This window comes from Amphibalanus amphitrite, unplaced genomic scaffold (assembly GCF_019059575.1).
Source record: "Amphibalanus amphitrite isolate SeventyFive unplaced genomic scaffold, NRLGWU_Aamphi_draft 000853F_arrow, whole genome shotgun sequence".
NCBI lineage: Eukaryota > Metazoa > Arthropoda > Thecostraca > Balanomorpha > Balanidae > Amphibalanus > Amphibalanus amphitrite.
The window spans coordinates 176,524-192,830 of NW_024882347.1; the positions used below are offsets into that span (position 1 = coordinate 176,524).

The 16,307-nt window shown below is 50.0% G+C and overlaps 1 protein-coding gene across 24 annotated transcripts in view; it reads right to left on the bottom strand.

Annotated features, from left to right (window-relative positions):
• Positions 1-16,307, bottom strand: part of LOC122367149 (cystinosin homolog) — a 16,816-nt gene continuing 509 nt past the window's right edge. For 4 of the 24 annotated variants that reach the window (XM_043340000.1, XM_043339998.1, XM_043339999.1 and 1 more), the window contains exons 3-14: positions 9,721-9,819; positions 9,054-9,113; positions 7,164-7,269; positions 6,812-6,994; positions 4,872-5,012; positions 4,398-4,497; positions 3,950-4,069; positions 3,500-3,670; positions 2,759-2,876; positions 2,393-2,495; positions 1,836-1,905; positions 1-1,537 (exon numbers count right to left, since the gene is read on the bottom strand). In XM_043340000.1, coding sequence (XP_043195935.1) covers positions 1,836-1,905; positions 2,393-2,495; positions 2,759-2,876; positions 3,500-3,670; positions 3,950-4,069; positions 4,398-4,497; positions 4,872-5,012; positions 6,812-6,994; positions 7,164-7,269; positions 9,054-9,113; positions 9,721-9,769 — 1,221 coding nt within the window. In that variant the 5' untranslated portion in view covers positions 9,770-9,819 and the 3' untranslated portion in view covers positions 1-1,537. Of the gene's footprint in view, positions 1,538-1,835; positions 1,906-2,392; positions 2,496-2,758; positions 2,877-3,499; positions 3,671-3,949; positions 4,070-4,397; positions 4,498-4,871; positions 5,013-6,811; positions 6,995-7,163; positions 7,270-9,053; positions 9,114-9,720; positions 12,315-16,307 lie in introns of those variants that run through there. The other 20 variants (XM_043340014.1, XM_043340013.1, XM_043340015.1 and 17 more) reach the window with 11 other exon arrangements.

Below are 16,307 nucleotides of genomic sequence, written 5' to 3' on the forward strand. Positions count from 1 at the left end.
ACGACCGATATAATTTGTATAAAACACTGTGCAATTGTACAACAGACACTGGCAGTTGAAATCCAGCGATCATGATAGGCTTATTGTGACGACATAGTTCCGACTCCAGCAAGGATTGTCCACCTTGTAAAATGAAACAACGCGCAGCAATATTATTTAGCATGTCCCACAAAATGTTGCAATGTTTAGCAATTCCGTTTAAAAGCTGTTTGGAATTATACAAGGGTGTCGCATCGTATCGAATATTCGCGCCTATAAACAATACAAGACTAGCTCAAAGCAGCCAGTAACGCTAATGTTACTTGATGTCACTTATAGGCGCAGGAAATGTCCTGTGCGAAAATTGAGTAACATGGCAGGGTAAACTTCATGATCTGGATAAGCTTGTTCAAAATCGAGCGACAGCAAGCCTTCTCGATCGAAGAGCATTGAAAATAAAACAGCACTGATACATAATACAACGTGAAACAGTCGATTGTCGAGGTCCCAATCTACGATATCAATTTCAATTGTTCATCAGGTCCCCGCTAAATATATATAACACGGCAATGAATATATCACGGTTTACGACTTAATATGACGCATACTGTGAACTAAAGCTAATACAAATCAGAACAAATGATAAATATGGCACAACACGCACACACCTATATCAATACACAAACAAACACGATAAATAATACTTTGATCAATGGCGGGACTGGCCGGCCTCAAACCCAGCGCTGCGCTCATAGACATGACAGACAAACCATCCCACAGGGCAGTCGGCTAGTATAGCCAATATTTATGGGGACGTAACTATTGGTCCCCCGTTCATGGAATTAAATTAAATATCATGTAATCACAATACACATTGTGAATATCAGCTAACGACACTCAATCCTCGGCTAACAAGTCTGCACGTGAGCTAAAACGTCATGATCATTGATCAAGTATTATCCCTGCCGCACCCCAGTAGGAGCACGGACAGCATTCTATCATTGTCGACCACTATATCACCACTCACCAGACACTGAGCAGTTGAACGACCTCGTCCCTTCTATCACTTTTCAGCTGGTACGATGAGTCTCGCGGGCACAGTTTGCGTGTTGGGCTCTCAGGCCAAGTTCTTGGCAATAGCACACGTCGTCAAAGTCTAGTCAGTCAGTCAGTCAGTCTAGTCAGTCTAGTCGGCTAGTCAAAGCCACGCCGGCAATAACCGACCACACCGTCACCCACGCTTTATCTACGTGGCAGGAGAGTTTCGGCAGTGGCTCCACATCGCCCCGAAACAGTGCCGAGCCACACCGCGAGCGACGGTAGGAGTCCCTCTCAGCTACACAGGGGCGGTAGGAGTCCCTCTCAGCTACACAGGGGCGGTAGGAGTCCCTCTCAGCTACACAGGGGCGGTAGGAGTCCCTCTCGGCCACACAGCAGCGGCGGGCCGCCCGCGTCGGCAGACGACTGGAAGAACTAGAACTTGGTGTACGCCTCGTGGGTGTTGCCCGTCCCCGAGGTAGAGGACCTGATTGGCAGCTCAGAGGCATCGGGCCGGGATCTGCGGGGAGGGATGGCGACACGGTCAGCCAGCATGTATAAGTGGACCAGCGAAGTAACACAAGGCCAAAGAGGTGAACATCCTGATAGTGATTCTCATTGTGTTACCAACACCAAGTACCCACCATAAGAGCAATCTAGCAGTAAAATTTCCAGCCAGTTCTCTACCCCCCAAAAAAAGAGCCCTCGCGGGGATGGGGATCCCAGCACCATTCCAGACAGCCGCGACAGTCACTGCCTGCCCGGTCAGTGTTTTGTGGGTGGGAGGGGGAGGCGAGCTCGGCAGGGGAGATACTCACCTAGCTAATGAGCTCCGTTGGAGTCAAGAGCGGCGGCCCGCCGTCTATTGTCGAATACGGACTGCTGTCACTGCAAGAAGCGTCCCCTCAGCGCGGCACGGAACGGCACAACACGACACGGCGCATCACGGTACGGCACGGTACGGTACGTTACGACACAGTTGTAACATGGTAGAGCTTTGTGTGCAGCAAGCGGACGGCGAACAAGACGGCAGAACAACAGAGAGCCAAGTACCAACGAGAGCGAGACAATAGCACAATGTATGGGACATCTACGATACTGTTGTATTTTACAATGTCCTCGAAGCAGCTTTGCCGAGGAAAGCGCGTGTTGATGAGATCAAGTGCAAGACTTCTCCGAATTCAGCTAAGATAAAAAATGAAAAAAACAAGCGAGACATCACTTGAAAGCCCCCACATGACGAGCCATTGTGTCAAGTCGGTAGCATCCGATACACGACAGTATGAGACAAATTGCCCACTGAGCTACACCACAGGTAAATATAGGTACGCCAGTAAAGGCACGCCCGGTACATCACGGTACAAACGGTACTTACCGGTACAGACAGTAGTGCTGGCATATGAAGAGAATGTCGAACAGCACTGAGAACAGGCCCAGACCGAACTTGGTCGGGTTGCCGAATATCGACGACCAGTCGTCTGTCGAAGGTAAGCATGTACGGTTAGACGGCTAGAAAGAGCAGTGAATGAGGATCAGACGCAGTGGAAAGAGGGGAAAAGTTACGTTGAATCGATGGAGAAAGTACATGTGTAAAAAAAATCTCAACTCTCAGGTCAAACCCTGGATAGCTGAACAGTGAACACAAGCCCAAAATTACGTTTGTGCTACAAATGTTCGTATGCCTGTAATTTCCAGCCTCCGGGCTCATGACCTGGGAGGACCCATGTCGAGCGGTACGTACTGTAGTTGTAGGCGTCGATGAACATCTGCAGAATGCTGAGCGAGCCGCCGGTGAAGTCGAGTAGCACATTACCGATCGCCCAGCCCTCTGTGCTGCGGCGCTGATAGTTGTGGTACGCCTGCCGACCGACAGATGGCAGGCCAGGTCAGCTATTGAACGAACCGGCCAGTGCAGCCGCAGATAGGGAGACCATAGGTTTTATCTAAAGCTAAGTGCGCAATAACGGTTGTTAACTCAGGCCTCGGTAGCTTAGGTAAACTTCCAAATTATGAACAAGCCCAGTAACGTGCGACACGACACCTGTCCGTGCTTCTATCCTCAGGATACTGAAATCCTTCTCCTCCACGCCACAGCCCCCTTCCGGGCTGGGCAGGCAACTTTATCTCATGCGGGCTGCTCCCTTGGAGCGGCACCGCTGCTCCCGAGGGAGCGCACCCCGTAGCCGGGTGCAGTGAGTGCCTTGGGGCTGGGTGGCCTGTCTTCTGGACGGGCTCAGCCCCAGCGACTCGCTAGGGTGCCTGCCCAGACCAATGTCTCCCCCTAATTCCTATCATCCTTCCGGCTCTGCAATGGTCTTGTCGACCGAAAGGGCCTAACCCAACAAAACAAACAAACAATGCGACACGAAAATGAGAAGAAAAACGGCGAGGAAAAACAAAACAAAACCACAGCTGCATTTCGACCCTCCCTATATGAAAGTACCACAACAATCACTGACAATCATCTGCCGGTTCAGCTGACCTGCGGCACATATTTGACGATGGTGATGGCCAGCTTGACGTAGGAGAAGACGTAGAGGAACCAGAGCCAGTTGACCACGCCGCAGCCGGCAACGATGGCCGTGATGATGATGACCAGCGCAAAGACGACCAGCAGGCCGCGAGCCGCCAGCGAGACCGTCTGGCCACCGCGCTGGGGACGGAGAGAGGCAGGGGAGGGGAGGTCAGTCGGGGAGGGAGGAAACGCGGCACGACTAAGGCACGTTAGAGCGGGTGAGTCAATAGTCACACTAGTAAACACCCAAACCCTGGAATAGGACTTCTTTCAAAAACGATGCAGTAAATGCAGTAGTGAGGTCTTCAGTCCAGCAAACCTCTAGTGAAGCAGCCGATCCCTTGTTAGTTATTTTTTAGGAACATAGGACCCTCCTTCAGTATACTCAAGGAAAATGGGCTGGTCTGCCGAGCTCACCTCATAAATGAAGCACTGCAGTACGGTGACGATACAGGCGAACAGCGCGTGCAGTGCGAACACCACGTCATTGACCGCCACCGGGACCAGGCCGTAGGGGTGGTCGGCAAAGTACATGTCCTGCGGGACGGAGGCCAGGGTCACCACGGTTATCACGGCGTGCTGGGGACCTCACACAGAGCTCATAGCGGACAACGGTCACACCAAAAGGTCTCGGACTGCAGAACTAATCAGAACACAAACAGTACCTAGTTGCAAAGACTGGATGAAGCCATTAGTTTATAATAAATCACGACATGGGAAGGATAGACAAATATATTCGCAGATTTAAATCACAGCTCACCGAATTGAGTCATGAAATTTACCAATCAGGGTCAAACATTACGCCGACAATAGCCGCTCTCGATTCCTCTGCACCAGCCGTGCCGGGAAGGTAGCGTCCACTGACCTGAATGGCGACTGAGAAATACAGGCCGCAGTTAAACACCGAATAGAATGTAAACCCGACCAGGTTCAGCGCCAGAAAGTCAAAGTTCAGGCCGACCACGCTGTAAGCAGAACGAGTGGGAGGGTTACGATGTCAGAACATCGCAAAACGGAGTGATATGACTTCGTATGATATCAACAGGCAAAAAAAAAAAAACGGCTTGAACTTATCGGGCATTACCTACTCGCTGGATGGCTTGATCATCGCAAAAAAACAGCATAATATATGCTGTAAAAGAGGGCTATTAACAGCATACATACTACAAACATTTGACAAAGCCACCATTTTATCAGCGGGAAGATACAACTTAGTGCTAGATTAAATTACAAGTCGAGCAAGGGCTAGGTTCCCCACTGGGATCGTGGCCCCATCACGCACGTGATTCGTCACCCGTCTCCCTGCGCCCGACAGTCGAGTCAGCGGACGGCCACCCACCTTTTTCGTCTGTAGTTGGTGTATATCTGCGGGTAGAACGACACGGTCCAGGCGGCGAAATAGACCCAGCCCACCACCGAGCTGAACGTGTCCAGACCGAACGTCTCCAGCACGTTGACGCGCACGTAGACGTCAGACGCACTGCCGGGGGAAGAGGGACATTGTAATGTATGTACATATAAACCTTGTCTGGGTGTAGGCGGACTGTCGACTGTAAACAGATATTCACTTTGAAATGGGTCCATAGTTAAAATAAAAATTGTGAAAATATTTGAAAATCACCTGCTGAAACAGCTATGGCATAATCTCCTGTCGAAACTTTGAATCGACAAGATGTCATAATTTCTAAACTCAAGAAAAAAAGCAGTTGTAGTTTCAAGTTTGATAATTTTAGTGCAAAAACCGCGTACCCTTGTTTGGTCGGATTTCCACATTGCATCGTGCGGCTGAATGCTTGTTATGAAACAGTCCCATTCCAGTTACCGTTGGGCACAGAGTCACGCTATCCCGGTCCTAGCGTGCAAGTAAACAATGCGCGCCCGTTTCTGTTTTATAAGCGAGCCGCACCAACTCACAGGCATTTGGGCCAATACTATCAATTTATGCTTACTAGCCACTAGGCATGGATGGAACGTCACACGACGCATAGGTATAACTCTGATAGTTGTAGTCTGACGAAAAAGTATACAAATTATAGATAGCCATATCGCCCGGTAGATTTGATGCAACGAATGGCGGCTTAGCAGATGACTACTTTATCAGCCGAGTCTGATCATGATGCCACTACCCCCTCAAAAGCACCCGTACTGTATGTAATCCGCTGACAGCACATGTTAGCGCGCGCGATCCATCCCACCGTCCCTGAGCACATCCGCCAGTGCGCGAATGACAGACACAGGTGCGGAATGAGGGGGGGGGGGTCACGGTGGTCGGTCACGGTGTCACGTGATGACCCGCCCAGTGCCGAGTCATTGGGTGGAGTGCGCCGCTACTGCGCGGGGGGGGGAGCAGGTAGTTCAGTGTGGGCCGTGGGGGGGGGGGGCACTTCACTCGCAATCTGCGGGCAGTCCTGACAGCGATATCACGGAGCGATCTAACGGGCGGGGAGGGTGAGAGAGATACCGCCAGAGGTCGAGAATATACCCGAGAGGGGACGGGGGTCACGCGCGGGAGAGCTGAGCAGATACCAACGACCAGACGGGAGCAGTTTATGGAGACCAAGCGATTCAAATGGAAAGATAGGGAGACTGTTTTACGGGGTGTATGCGTAAGAACTGATATGTTTGTCACGAGGATTACGGAGAATATTTGCTTCTTCACGTTCTCATGCCTTTTAAAACTTTTGTGAGACGTTGAATCATGCCGAAAAAGCGTTTTGTGTGTAAGTACTAGGTAGTAATCGTTAAACAACCCAGGAAAAAAGGTACACCGATGACCTGAGAGGTCGGCCGAGGCCACTGACGTAATAGTTGAGCTGGCGTGCCCCAGTCCTAAGCACAGGACCACTGTCCTGACATGGCATTCCTTCTGTGCGACACTGACACCCTACTAACGCGGACAGCACGGCGGTAGCCTGGGTCGGTCAGCCCGCGACAGGAGGCAGCTCTTATATTTGGCAGTGGAGCATTACCAGTGCCATTGCAATGGCTGCTGGCCAGCCTGAACTGAACCTCGGGCAATGACACGTTGACAGTGGCCATGTGGCGACCTGCAGTGACCTACCTGAACTGGTCTTCGGGTAGTGACACGCCGACCGTTCGGTGACCTGCAGTGACCGGGCAGTGACCCATCTGAGCTGGTCCTCGGGCCGCGACATGTTGGCCGTGCTCTGGCCTACAGTGACGTGTTAGCAGTGACCTGCAGTGACCTCCAATGACCCACCTGAACTGGTCCTCGGGCAGTGACCGTACAGTGACGTGCAGTGACCTCCCGTGACGCACCTGAACTGGTCCTCTGGCAGTGACGTATTAGCCGTCACCGTGCAGTGTCCCCGGTGGCGCGGCTCCAGCCCCACGGTAATGGTCTCTGTACTGTTGGCGGCTATCTGTAGGGGCGCCAGCTCCCCCAGGACGGACTCGTCGCTCCGATGAAAGGTCAGCGTGAGTTCCTCCGGCACCGGCGCGCTGGCGGTCGGGGGAGGTCAGGTCAGGTCAGATCATCCAGCGCACAGCTGAGGTCAGGGAAGTAGGATGAGCAGATAGCTACATGAATTACGATGCCCCAAAATAGAGACAGTTCTCTCAGATACCTCATACCAACACTCCAAACTAAATAATTCCACTCAGTACTCACTCGAAGAAAACTTGAAACGAGCCATTTTTGCTGATCTCCAGCCGAATATCGTGCCCGTTGGTGTATGCCCGGGGGACGGCATCACTGAAGGCGGACCCGAACAGCGCTGCAACAGACCGGGAGGGGACGGGTGAGTCAGGGTCGGGTTAGCGGTGGGTCAGAGATAGGGCACGGATAGGCACCGTCCAAAGTCAGACGGGAGTGTAACAAGTAACTATGACGAAGACTCGATAGGACAGCGTACAGAAGACCGGAACGAAAGATCGTGATAAAGTGACATTGTTTGTTGCTGCATTTAATAGTAGATTGTGCTTTCTTTCCTTTTAAAGACAGTCATATAAAGAAAACTTATTACATATAATAGAGAAATGTCGCGGTAGTCTGGGATGAGTATATGTGCAAAGCGCCACAACATGCTATGTGGCAGTCCAGTGTAGTTGCATAACAAAACAACCACTCCCTCACCACAGCCGTCAAAGTCACAGCAGTCAAAGCGCAGGATCAGAAAATTAATCAAAGTTAATGCCGCCAAACCAGATAGAAACAGCTCCTTGGTCGTGTGATAAGACGCTAAATCAGTAAACTGTGTCTTATAAGCGAAGCAGCAGACACAAAATAAACAGTGTCCGTCCTTGTGGGGAAATAAACAGAGGGCAAGGCTAACGCCACTCTGGGATTAAGTCCTTCCGTAAAAAGAGGGAACGAGTCACGTAAGTTGACGGTCAGCTCGCATCCAAAGCGCAACGTAGTCAAATATTTATCATATAATTGAACTGAAACGTAATTTAGCTTCATTACCGCCCCTAGTTATCTCAAGTAAACATGAAAAGCACTCGTTTTCTCACGGAGTCGATAAAGTTTATCACGATGGAATGTCTACCTTCCTATAAAATAACCAAACTTACTATAAAATAACCAAACCATAAATCGGGGTCGGAGATTCAACTGTTGAACAGCTGAAACGCAAGTGGATCTGGCATGCATCAAACCGCTACCAGCCTGGAATGCTCCAGCGTATTCAGGGACCCGAAACCACACCCGGGTGAGCAGTATAAGCATAATGTGACACTCGTACGTGCAAGTGAGACGAGATAACCCAGACAGGTGACCAAGCGTATGGCTTTTCACGGCGGGCGAAAAGACACGTCCAATTTTTTCGGTCCGATTGCTGCGTCCAGTTTTGTTTTGTCTCGCTCTTAATGTCCCGCCGCAGTTTGCGACAGGACGCAGTACGCGTCGGGGCAGCAAGGTGTCAGGACGAGGTAGTTGGCATGGGAAAACAGGCGGCGTCACTACCATCGATATCAGCCGTATATGACGCGCGGTCTGTACAGACACAGGGGTCATGCCATCCCCCGTCAGAGATCCCTGCGCAATGTCACCCTACTCGAACCGCCATAAGCCCAGCTGGGTGGTGGTGTGGCGTAAGTCACGGGAGCAACAAGCCCAGATTCATGTGCTGGCTCTGAAAGCCACCCAAATATTTAGTCTGTGATTCGCTTACTTTGAACCTTTTAACCGGAGCTTGAGCCCTAAATGAAAACATTCATATTTTACGGGTCTGAAACTCTCGAACTCACCCATGGGTGACCAGCTTTGGCTCGGTCTGATTTTAAACTGCACATACGGAACACCGGTTCTAATTGACGAACGTCGACAGGACGGGAAGGACTAAGGAGAGACTGCCAGAGCGATGACCAATTTCAAAAGCAACACCAAAGCCACCACCACCACCACCTTTACTGTCGCACCACCACCACCACCCCAAATTGGACACCGTCGCTGCTGCCGCCGCTGCGGCCGCCGGCGCCTGCGATAGGTTAGGTAAGCCAGCAGAGCACCACCTCAGTGTTAGGGCCCGTCGGGGGGGTGTGGGGTCAGTGTGGGTACCTTGGCGGAGCTGGCTCCAGTGACCGTCAGCACACAGAGACAGAATCAGCAGCCCTGAAACTTGGTGCGCGCCACGTCACTGAACGACATCTAACGTCGTGCGGACCCACAAACACCCATTCATTTGCTGGCGGGTCAGTTCAGCCCTGGCAATCACCACAAACAGCCGCAAACGGCCACGGAGGCGAGACGATAGCATAGCCAGCGCCGAAACATACCACTTTAGACCTTGTTTAAATCGCAGAGAAAACGATATGGGCCGCTCCTTTGCACAGCTTAGAATTGGGCTTTAAACAAAGTTGGCAGATTTTCTGCTACTGATCGCCACGACCCTTCATTCAAGGTCTTGAATTTGATCCGCAGTTAGCTAAATAGCATGTAATGGAAATTAACATGTGGCTGTTGGCATTGGCAAGTTAAAACAAGGCACATTAATCCCAAACCCCACTACCAGCATGGCTAGAACGTGACATGTAAAGCACACAAAGAGAAAGCTTCCGAAGAACGACATAAGCTAACAGCGGCAGAAAGGTTGAGAAAAGACGAATATCCGACGGACAAAGACAGTGTAACGTACAAACCCACGACACCCGAAAAGTAACATCTAGTAACGGACAAACCCAGTCTGCCAGCCGGCAGACTATGACGCCATGTTCGTCCAACTCACCTGCCAGGCAGACGGTGAGAAGCAGCACCTCTCTGGGCCGGATCCGCATGGTGGTCGGTGCGCGCTGCCTGCGGGATCTCACAGCGCAGGGTGCCAGAGCTGGAACGGGGCGAGGCCACGGTCATCTAAACAGTCCCCGGGTGAGCTGGAGTTGATGGTGCATTTAGAAAGAGGCCAGAGAGGCTGGGCCTTTATTTGATAACTAATAAAAATAAAAAAGATTTGAGAGAAAAGCATATAAACGGAATAATCTGCTACCGCGAAGAAACAAAAAGACGGCGCTTCGACATCAAATTTAAAAAGAAAAGAGCAGCAGTGCAAAAATGAATAAGACGGCCGTGGGTGGGATCCTGGGTGGGATAGGCCTTGGAGAAAACATTTTCAACAATAATAAGGTGCGTGGCAAAATGATTGGAAAGCCCTCAGCAGGAAAACAAGGGCTGAATACCAAGTCAATCACAAAAGACTGGGTTGGTTATTTTTGATACCAGGGACTACATGGTTATGTCATCCGTCACGTGGCCAAATCCCAGGGCGGGTGGTGAGGGACAGGGTTCGATACGGGTCACGGGGAGGGGGCGATGCGATAGAGTTGGGTCGGGGAGACAGGCTTGGATTAGTGAGATGACGTTTATCAGTGGGCTGCGGGGCGGGGTCATTGCGTCATGACTAGGTCGGTGTGACAGCCGGTCTGTGACAACTGACAGGGCAGGTCGGTGCCGACCAGAACCGGTCTTGTTGCATGATCAATGTAAGAAAAAGCCTTTATCAAGACTAAATATTGAAGCTAGTATTGACCAGTGACAAAGCCACGCTCGGTCATCCCATGCACGTCACACATGTTGCAGTAAATTTGTTGCCTACACAGCAACAGAAATTCGAACGATATTAACAAGTAATTTGCTGGGCTGATGCGGGCGAGGTCGTCCCGCTCAGCATTGGTGATAAGCCGCGCAGCGAGTGTCACTAGCACACTTGTACTGGCACCTGCACTTGAGGCAACACATCGACTGATAATTGAACGACCGCGTGTATCAACAAAAAGGAGGATTGACAGCCTTGAGCTGCTCTTGATCTAGCAGATAGTTGTGGCAAGGCAGTAATGACACAATCACAAGGACACCTGAGCAGCCTTGTGCAAACACACAGTTTTAACAAAACGTCTAGGACTAGACTAGACTAGTGAAGACTAGCCAGACTAGGTACGCAGTCTAAAGATGTGCTGGTAATGGCGGTCGAAACAGAGACTGCTAGTACTTATATTGGAAGACAAAGCGCCTATTCACGCATCCTGATCCAATTTCAAAAGGACATCCTAAATCATGTGCCTACATCAAATGCATACGGACTACGGTTGATAGTCTGGTGCAGATATACGTATCACGTAAGAGCATCGTCATCCGACGAGCATCGTGACGTGAGACGGTGACGGTGTCATGCCTCGCTCCATGCACCCGGCACTGGGAGGACCGAGCTGCAGGACGGCGACAGTGCCACCAGCACGGATGGGCAGTCCGGCGCCGGAGAACGACATTCCGTGAGCGAACTCGTCAGGGCGTACGGCGAAACCTCTGGCGATGGCCACAAGTAACGAGTTTTATGGTCACAACCTTCAGATAGTTATATTTAATGGTTTCTGGTTCTATTTAACTATTATTATCAACTATTTGTTATCTAAATGTGCATACCAAATCATCGCTCGACAATTTTGTTAGGTAATGTAAAACAGGGCTGCGGAGTCGATGGATTTTCGGCGACTCCGACTCCGACTCCGACTCCGGCTTTCAAAAACCAGCTCCGACTCCGACTCCGACTCCGGGCAGAATTGTCGACTCCGACCGACTCCAACTCCCGACTCCGACTCCGCAGACCTAGCAGGGCTGCGGAGTCGACAGATTTTCGGTGACTCCGACTCCGACTCCGGCTCGGGTTTCTAAAATCGACTCCGACTCCGACTCCGACTCCGGTCACAACTGTCGACTCCGACCGACTCCGACTCCGACTCCGACTCCGCAGCCCTGAGTAAAATACCTAACAGAGTTCCGTGTCAGGAAATGACGAGCTTCGGTATGTAAAAACACGCAAAAATCGCACGTGTACCGTCCAGCTTTGATTAAAACCATGAATGAACGTCACGCAGACAAATGAAACACCATAAAGTTTTGTACAAATGGTGCATTGCATAGCTGACCTTTTGGGCATTACTGACTGACATTTTTCGAATTGCAATCTGGACTTACATACAGTGGGGGGCACGCTACAAACACGTCTAATAAATACAGCGAAGGCTCACTAAGGTCTACATAGAGCACGTCTTATAAAGGCAGCAGAGGCGCACTACAAATAAACAGCATGTCTTATGCACGCCGTTAGCAGACGACGGTCCCTAGACGCACACTGACGGACTGAAACAATAACCTTACACGGTGTTAGCTGACCGACCGCAGAGCCACGCTGCAAGGACAGGGTATCCCGACGCCTCAGCAGCCCCCGGCACTCTATGGTACACCAGTAAGTGCGACACACTGGCACGCGGGCGCTGCACTGAACACTGAACCAAACGACCGTGGTGCCTGACTACATTGGAGCTACCGAGCTACCACCCACCGGCGACCGAGGCCGGACACAGCGCCTCTGGCGGACGCGCCGTGAACTAGCGGCCGGTGTCTATGCGAGCTTCGTGAAATGTGTTCTCGAGTCTACTGTACCTAATGGTACCTAATGTCGTGCATCAACATACCAGCGATGAATTTTGAACAGTGCTTGGCCACACCACGTTGTAAATAGTATGGGTTAGTCTGTAGGCTGATCTTATATTCCTAAAGAATGCTGAAGGTGAAGTCAACTGAAAAAGCAAGAGCGATGACCGAACAAAAATAAACTCAATCCCAATGATCCGCAATGCTCTGCAAACGTCCTGTAAGACCGACCTACCAGTTCTATTTAGACCAGGATCTCTAACACCATGATCATTGAACAGGCTTCAGGTCAGATTCACTCCGGAAGTTAGGTGCCGCGGAATACACCTAGATCTGCAGCGATAATCGTATATTTATTTTTGAACTGGAATGCTGGGCGAGGGTGTGCCTTTGCTGTACGATATAACCAATAGAATGTATGGATTGAGAATGAAGATTCAAACAGCGCAGCCCATTTACAGGAAACCAGTCTTGCACCAGAGAGCGCACTGACCATCTTGATATGTGAGATTATTTTTGATTTGATTGTTATACTAGTTTCGGTGTCGCCCTGACCAGAGTTGACCTGGCCTTGTACATAAAAACATTCCTAAACTGCCAGTGCAGTCAGCAGTGTGGTCTCCGTCAGCTCACAGGCCTGCCGGTGCGGGCACCGCTCAAACCATGGGATCCGCCAGTGTGGACTTGGCATACGATCTCCGTTTGATATTTTGGTAAAGTTCCTCAACATAGCTTTGATCAGGGCTGCGGAGTCGGAGTCGGAGTCGACAGTTTTACCCAGAGACGGAGTCGGATTTGATTTTTGGAGGCCGATGTCGGAATCATCGAAAATCCATTGAATAAGCAACCCTGGATCTGATCACTATTCCTAAATTATTATCTCGTGTATTCCCGGTCGAGCCGTCACCTGACACGCGCGCGACCGTGTCTTCGTAACGTGATCACGTGACGAGCACGGCAGCGCCCTGGCCTCGTGCGACCTTCCACGTCACAGGAGATCAAGTGGGGAGATATAGGAGCAACGACAGACAAGGAGCGGGCAGCCAAAGTGCCAGTCAGCAGACACTCGACCTCGAGTTGAGTGCATGACCCGCAGAATCATGCTCCAGGTGCAAATTCCTTTTGTGATAAAATGTGATTATCGTGCCGTGTAGAAATAAACAAACGTTATCTTTTGAACTTGAGCCACCTACACAAACGAAAGACTATATTGAAAAATAGTTAATATAACTACCTTAGTGAACTAAACACTTGATAGTCGCAGGTTGAAGTTCAATGAGAAAGGACAGCATTAGCGGAGGTTATCAGTTTCACGCTATGAAAACCCAAAGGTGAAAAGTTTCTATGAAGTTGTTGTTCTGATATCAAACATAGATCATCGCATTACCAGAATTTTGACTGGCATGAACGTCACAAATGCTGCTCAACAGCAGACATCAGAAAAGAACAAAAAATGGTATAGCATTGAAAGAATGAGAAGTGGTCATTAAAAATACAAGGCTGAACTTCATTCATGATTCAAACGTTGCCGGTTAAGAAGACGTACTCTGATCGACAACCAACACACTTTTTGTAAATTTAGCTCGAATGTTTGAATGGACGGATTGACAGAGCCAAAGCCCACGCTCAGCAGAGCTTGTGCGTCGACTCCGATCCCTACCGGCCGAGCACGCAGTTCCGAGTAACAGGAGAGTTTTCTAACACCCAAGTTTAACTTAAACATGCCCACCAAAGGCATGCACAGTCTGTCCCACTTAACTGACTTCAACTGGCTGGCTATGGCCACTCCAATCAACTGCAGGCTATGAATTGATTGCCGGAGCAACTCAAACCCAGGCTCTCACCACCAGGAGTCCAATGCTCTACCAACTGAGCTATGGGACAGGGAGTTACATAATGTGTTTAATTATTTTGGAAACTAGATACAATAAGTCCTTCTTGAAAGCAGTTCCATATTCAGGATAGCTAGCAGTCTTCACTCCCTCAGGAGCTGAAAAAAACCTAATCTCCAGCATATCCAACAGCATCCCATTTCCACATGTAGCCATGTTTGTGAGGAATTCAAACACACAGTAATGGAAGATAAAACTTGTAGGTACTGGGCCCTGAACCAGGGTCACAATCAGCATGGGTCATCTAAAGTAGCCATTAACCAGGAAAGGCCTTTGAACAAACTGTTTTTCACTACTACTTTTTTACAGCATCAAACATTGTTTGATGCATCAAACATTGTTTGAAATGTTGTTTGATGCAGTAACACAAATACAGCCGGTCCCGTAGCTCAGTTGGTAGAGCGTTGGACTCCGCGTGGTGAGAGCACGCGTTCCCGGTTATAACAGTCCGGGTTCGAAGCGCGACGGGCGCTTATCATTTATGGGCCTCCTGACAGGTATGGTTGTGGTTGGTGGCAGGCCGTAGCCAGGCGAAGTCAGTGAGGGGACCAGCCGTGTGCGGCTATGTGCGCACGTTAAACTTTGGACTCTAAATTCTGCCATAGAACTGGAATTGCGCTATCGGAGGGGGCAGGGTCGCCGCAACAAGCTTCGCCTCCCGGTGGCTCTGTCTTTGTGAATCCTTCCTATCAAAAGGTTCGGACTAAATTTATTTAAAAAAAATCATGCATTAGGTACCATCCATGATCCAGCGACATACATGTGCCCTCAGACCTCGCAGCATGCACACAAGCGCATGGCACAGCCGCACCTGTTGCACACATTAAAAATTAGGCATTACACTCAGCCACCCTGGTAGCAATTAGTAAGCAAATGCATCCATGATGATGATTATTATTATTATTCTTGTATTATGACCTCCATACAACAATGGCTCTTCCGGTCACACAGTAATGATCACAAAGTGCTAAAGTGACAAGCACACATAACATCGCATCTTCATGGCGGCAAAGTTCATGACGAGCACAATAAACACAAACTAATCCTAAACCACTCTTTTCTCAGTAACTACTGACAGTACAGGTGACTAGTTTTCAGAGTCACTGAGCCACGACCGCGCTCGTTTTCGGCATCCAGCTGAGGTCCTAGCACCCCTGACCTGCATCAGTTCTGCATCAGTAGCATCAGTTCTCGCCCTCGATTGGTTCCAGTATGTTGTTCTGGAGCTCTTTGGATCAAAGCTGACCTCAGGCAGACTCTTCATTGGCTAATGCCTACCCAGGAAGTGGCACTTTTATGGGAACTGATGGCTCAGTTAAGTTGAACAGGTGAGTCAGTTGCATGAACTACCAACTGATGTAGGGACACAGGCCTGATTTGCCCTTAGCCCAAGCATCCATACTGCAAAGTTTGGCTCGTAGGTCGACGAGGCGCACCGATCAACAGCTGTTTAGTGTATCGTACAACAAATCTGATAGGCGAGTCATTCACAGCGGTTTTGACTACTTAGCCGTGGCAAAAAGGTGGTCCTCAAGGTCTGCCATCAGCTGTACGCATCTCGCTCTACCACCGAGCGACAAAGCCAAATCCTCACATGAGCCGAGCGCATCTCATTTACGAATACTGCAGAATCCAACAACCTCAGTCCTCAGATTCTTTCCTGATACCTGATACCTGATCCGTATTTGACTGTTTGAAGCGATGGAGCGGTGATCTAGGCCTGCCATCGGCTGTGCCCATCTCGAATCCCTCCCATCACCCAGCTCAGTGCTCATCTCAATCTCTCCCACTCCACTACCGGCGCCTCACAGAGCCAAGTGGTCAGTTTCGTGTTTTAACAGTGCGAACTTGCGGTCAACCCAGGTAATTATCACTGGTATTGTCCGTTCTAAGTCTAACCACCACTCACTCAATTCGACCCGAGAGCACACTGAATTAAAGGTTGAACCTCCAATAATGTTTTTCTTCGATTTCCCTCCTCTATCTCGTCTGGTCT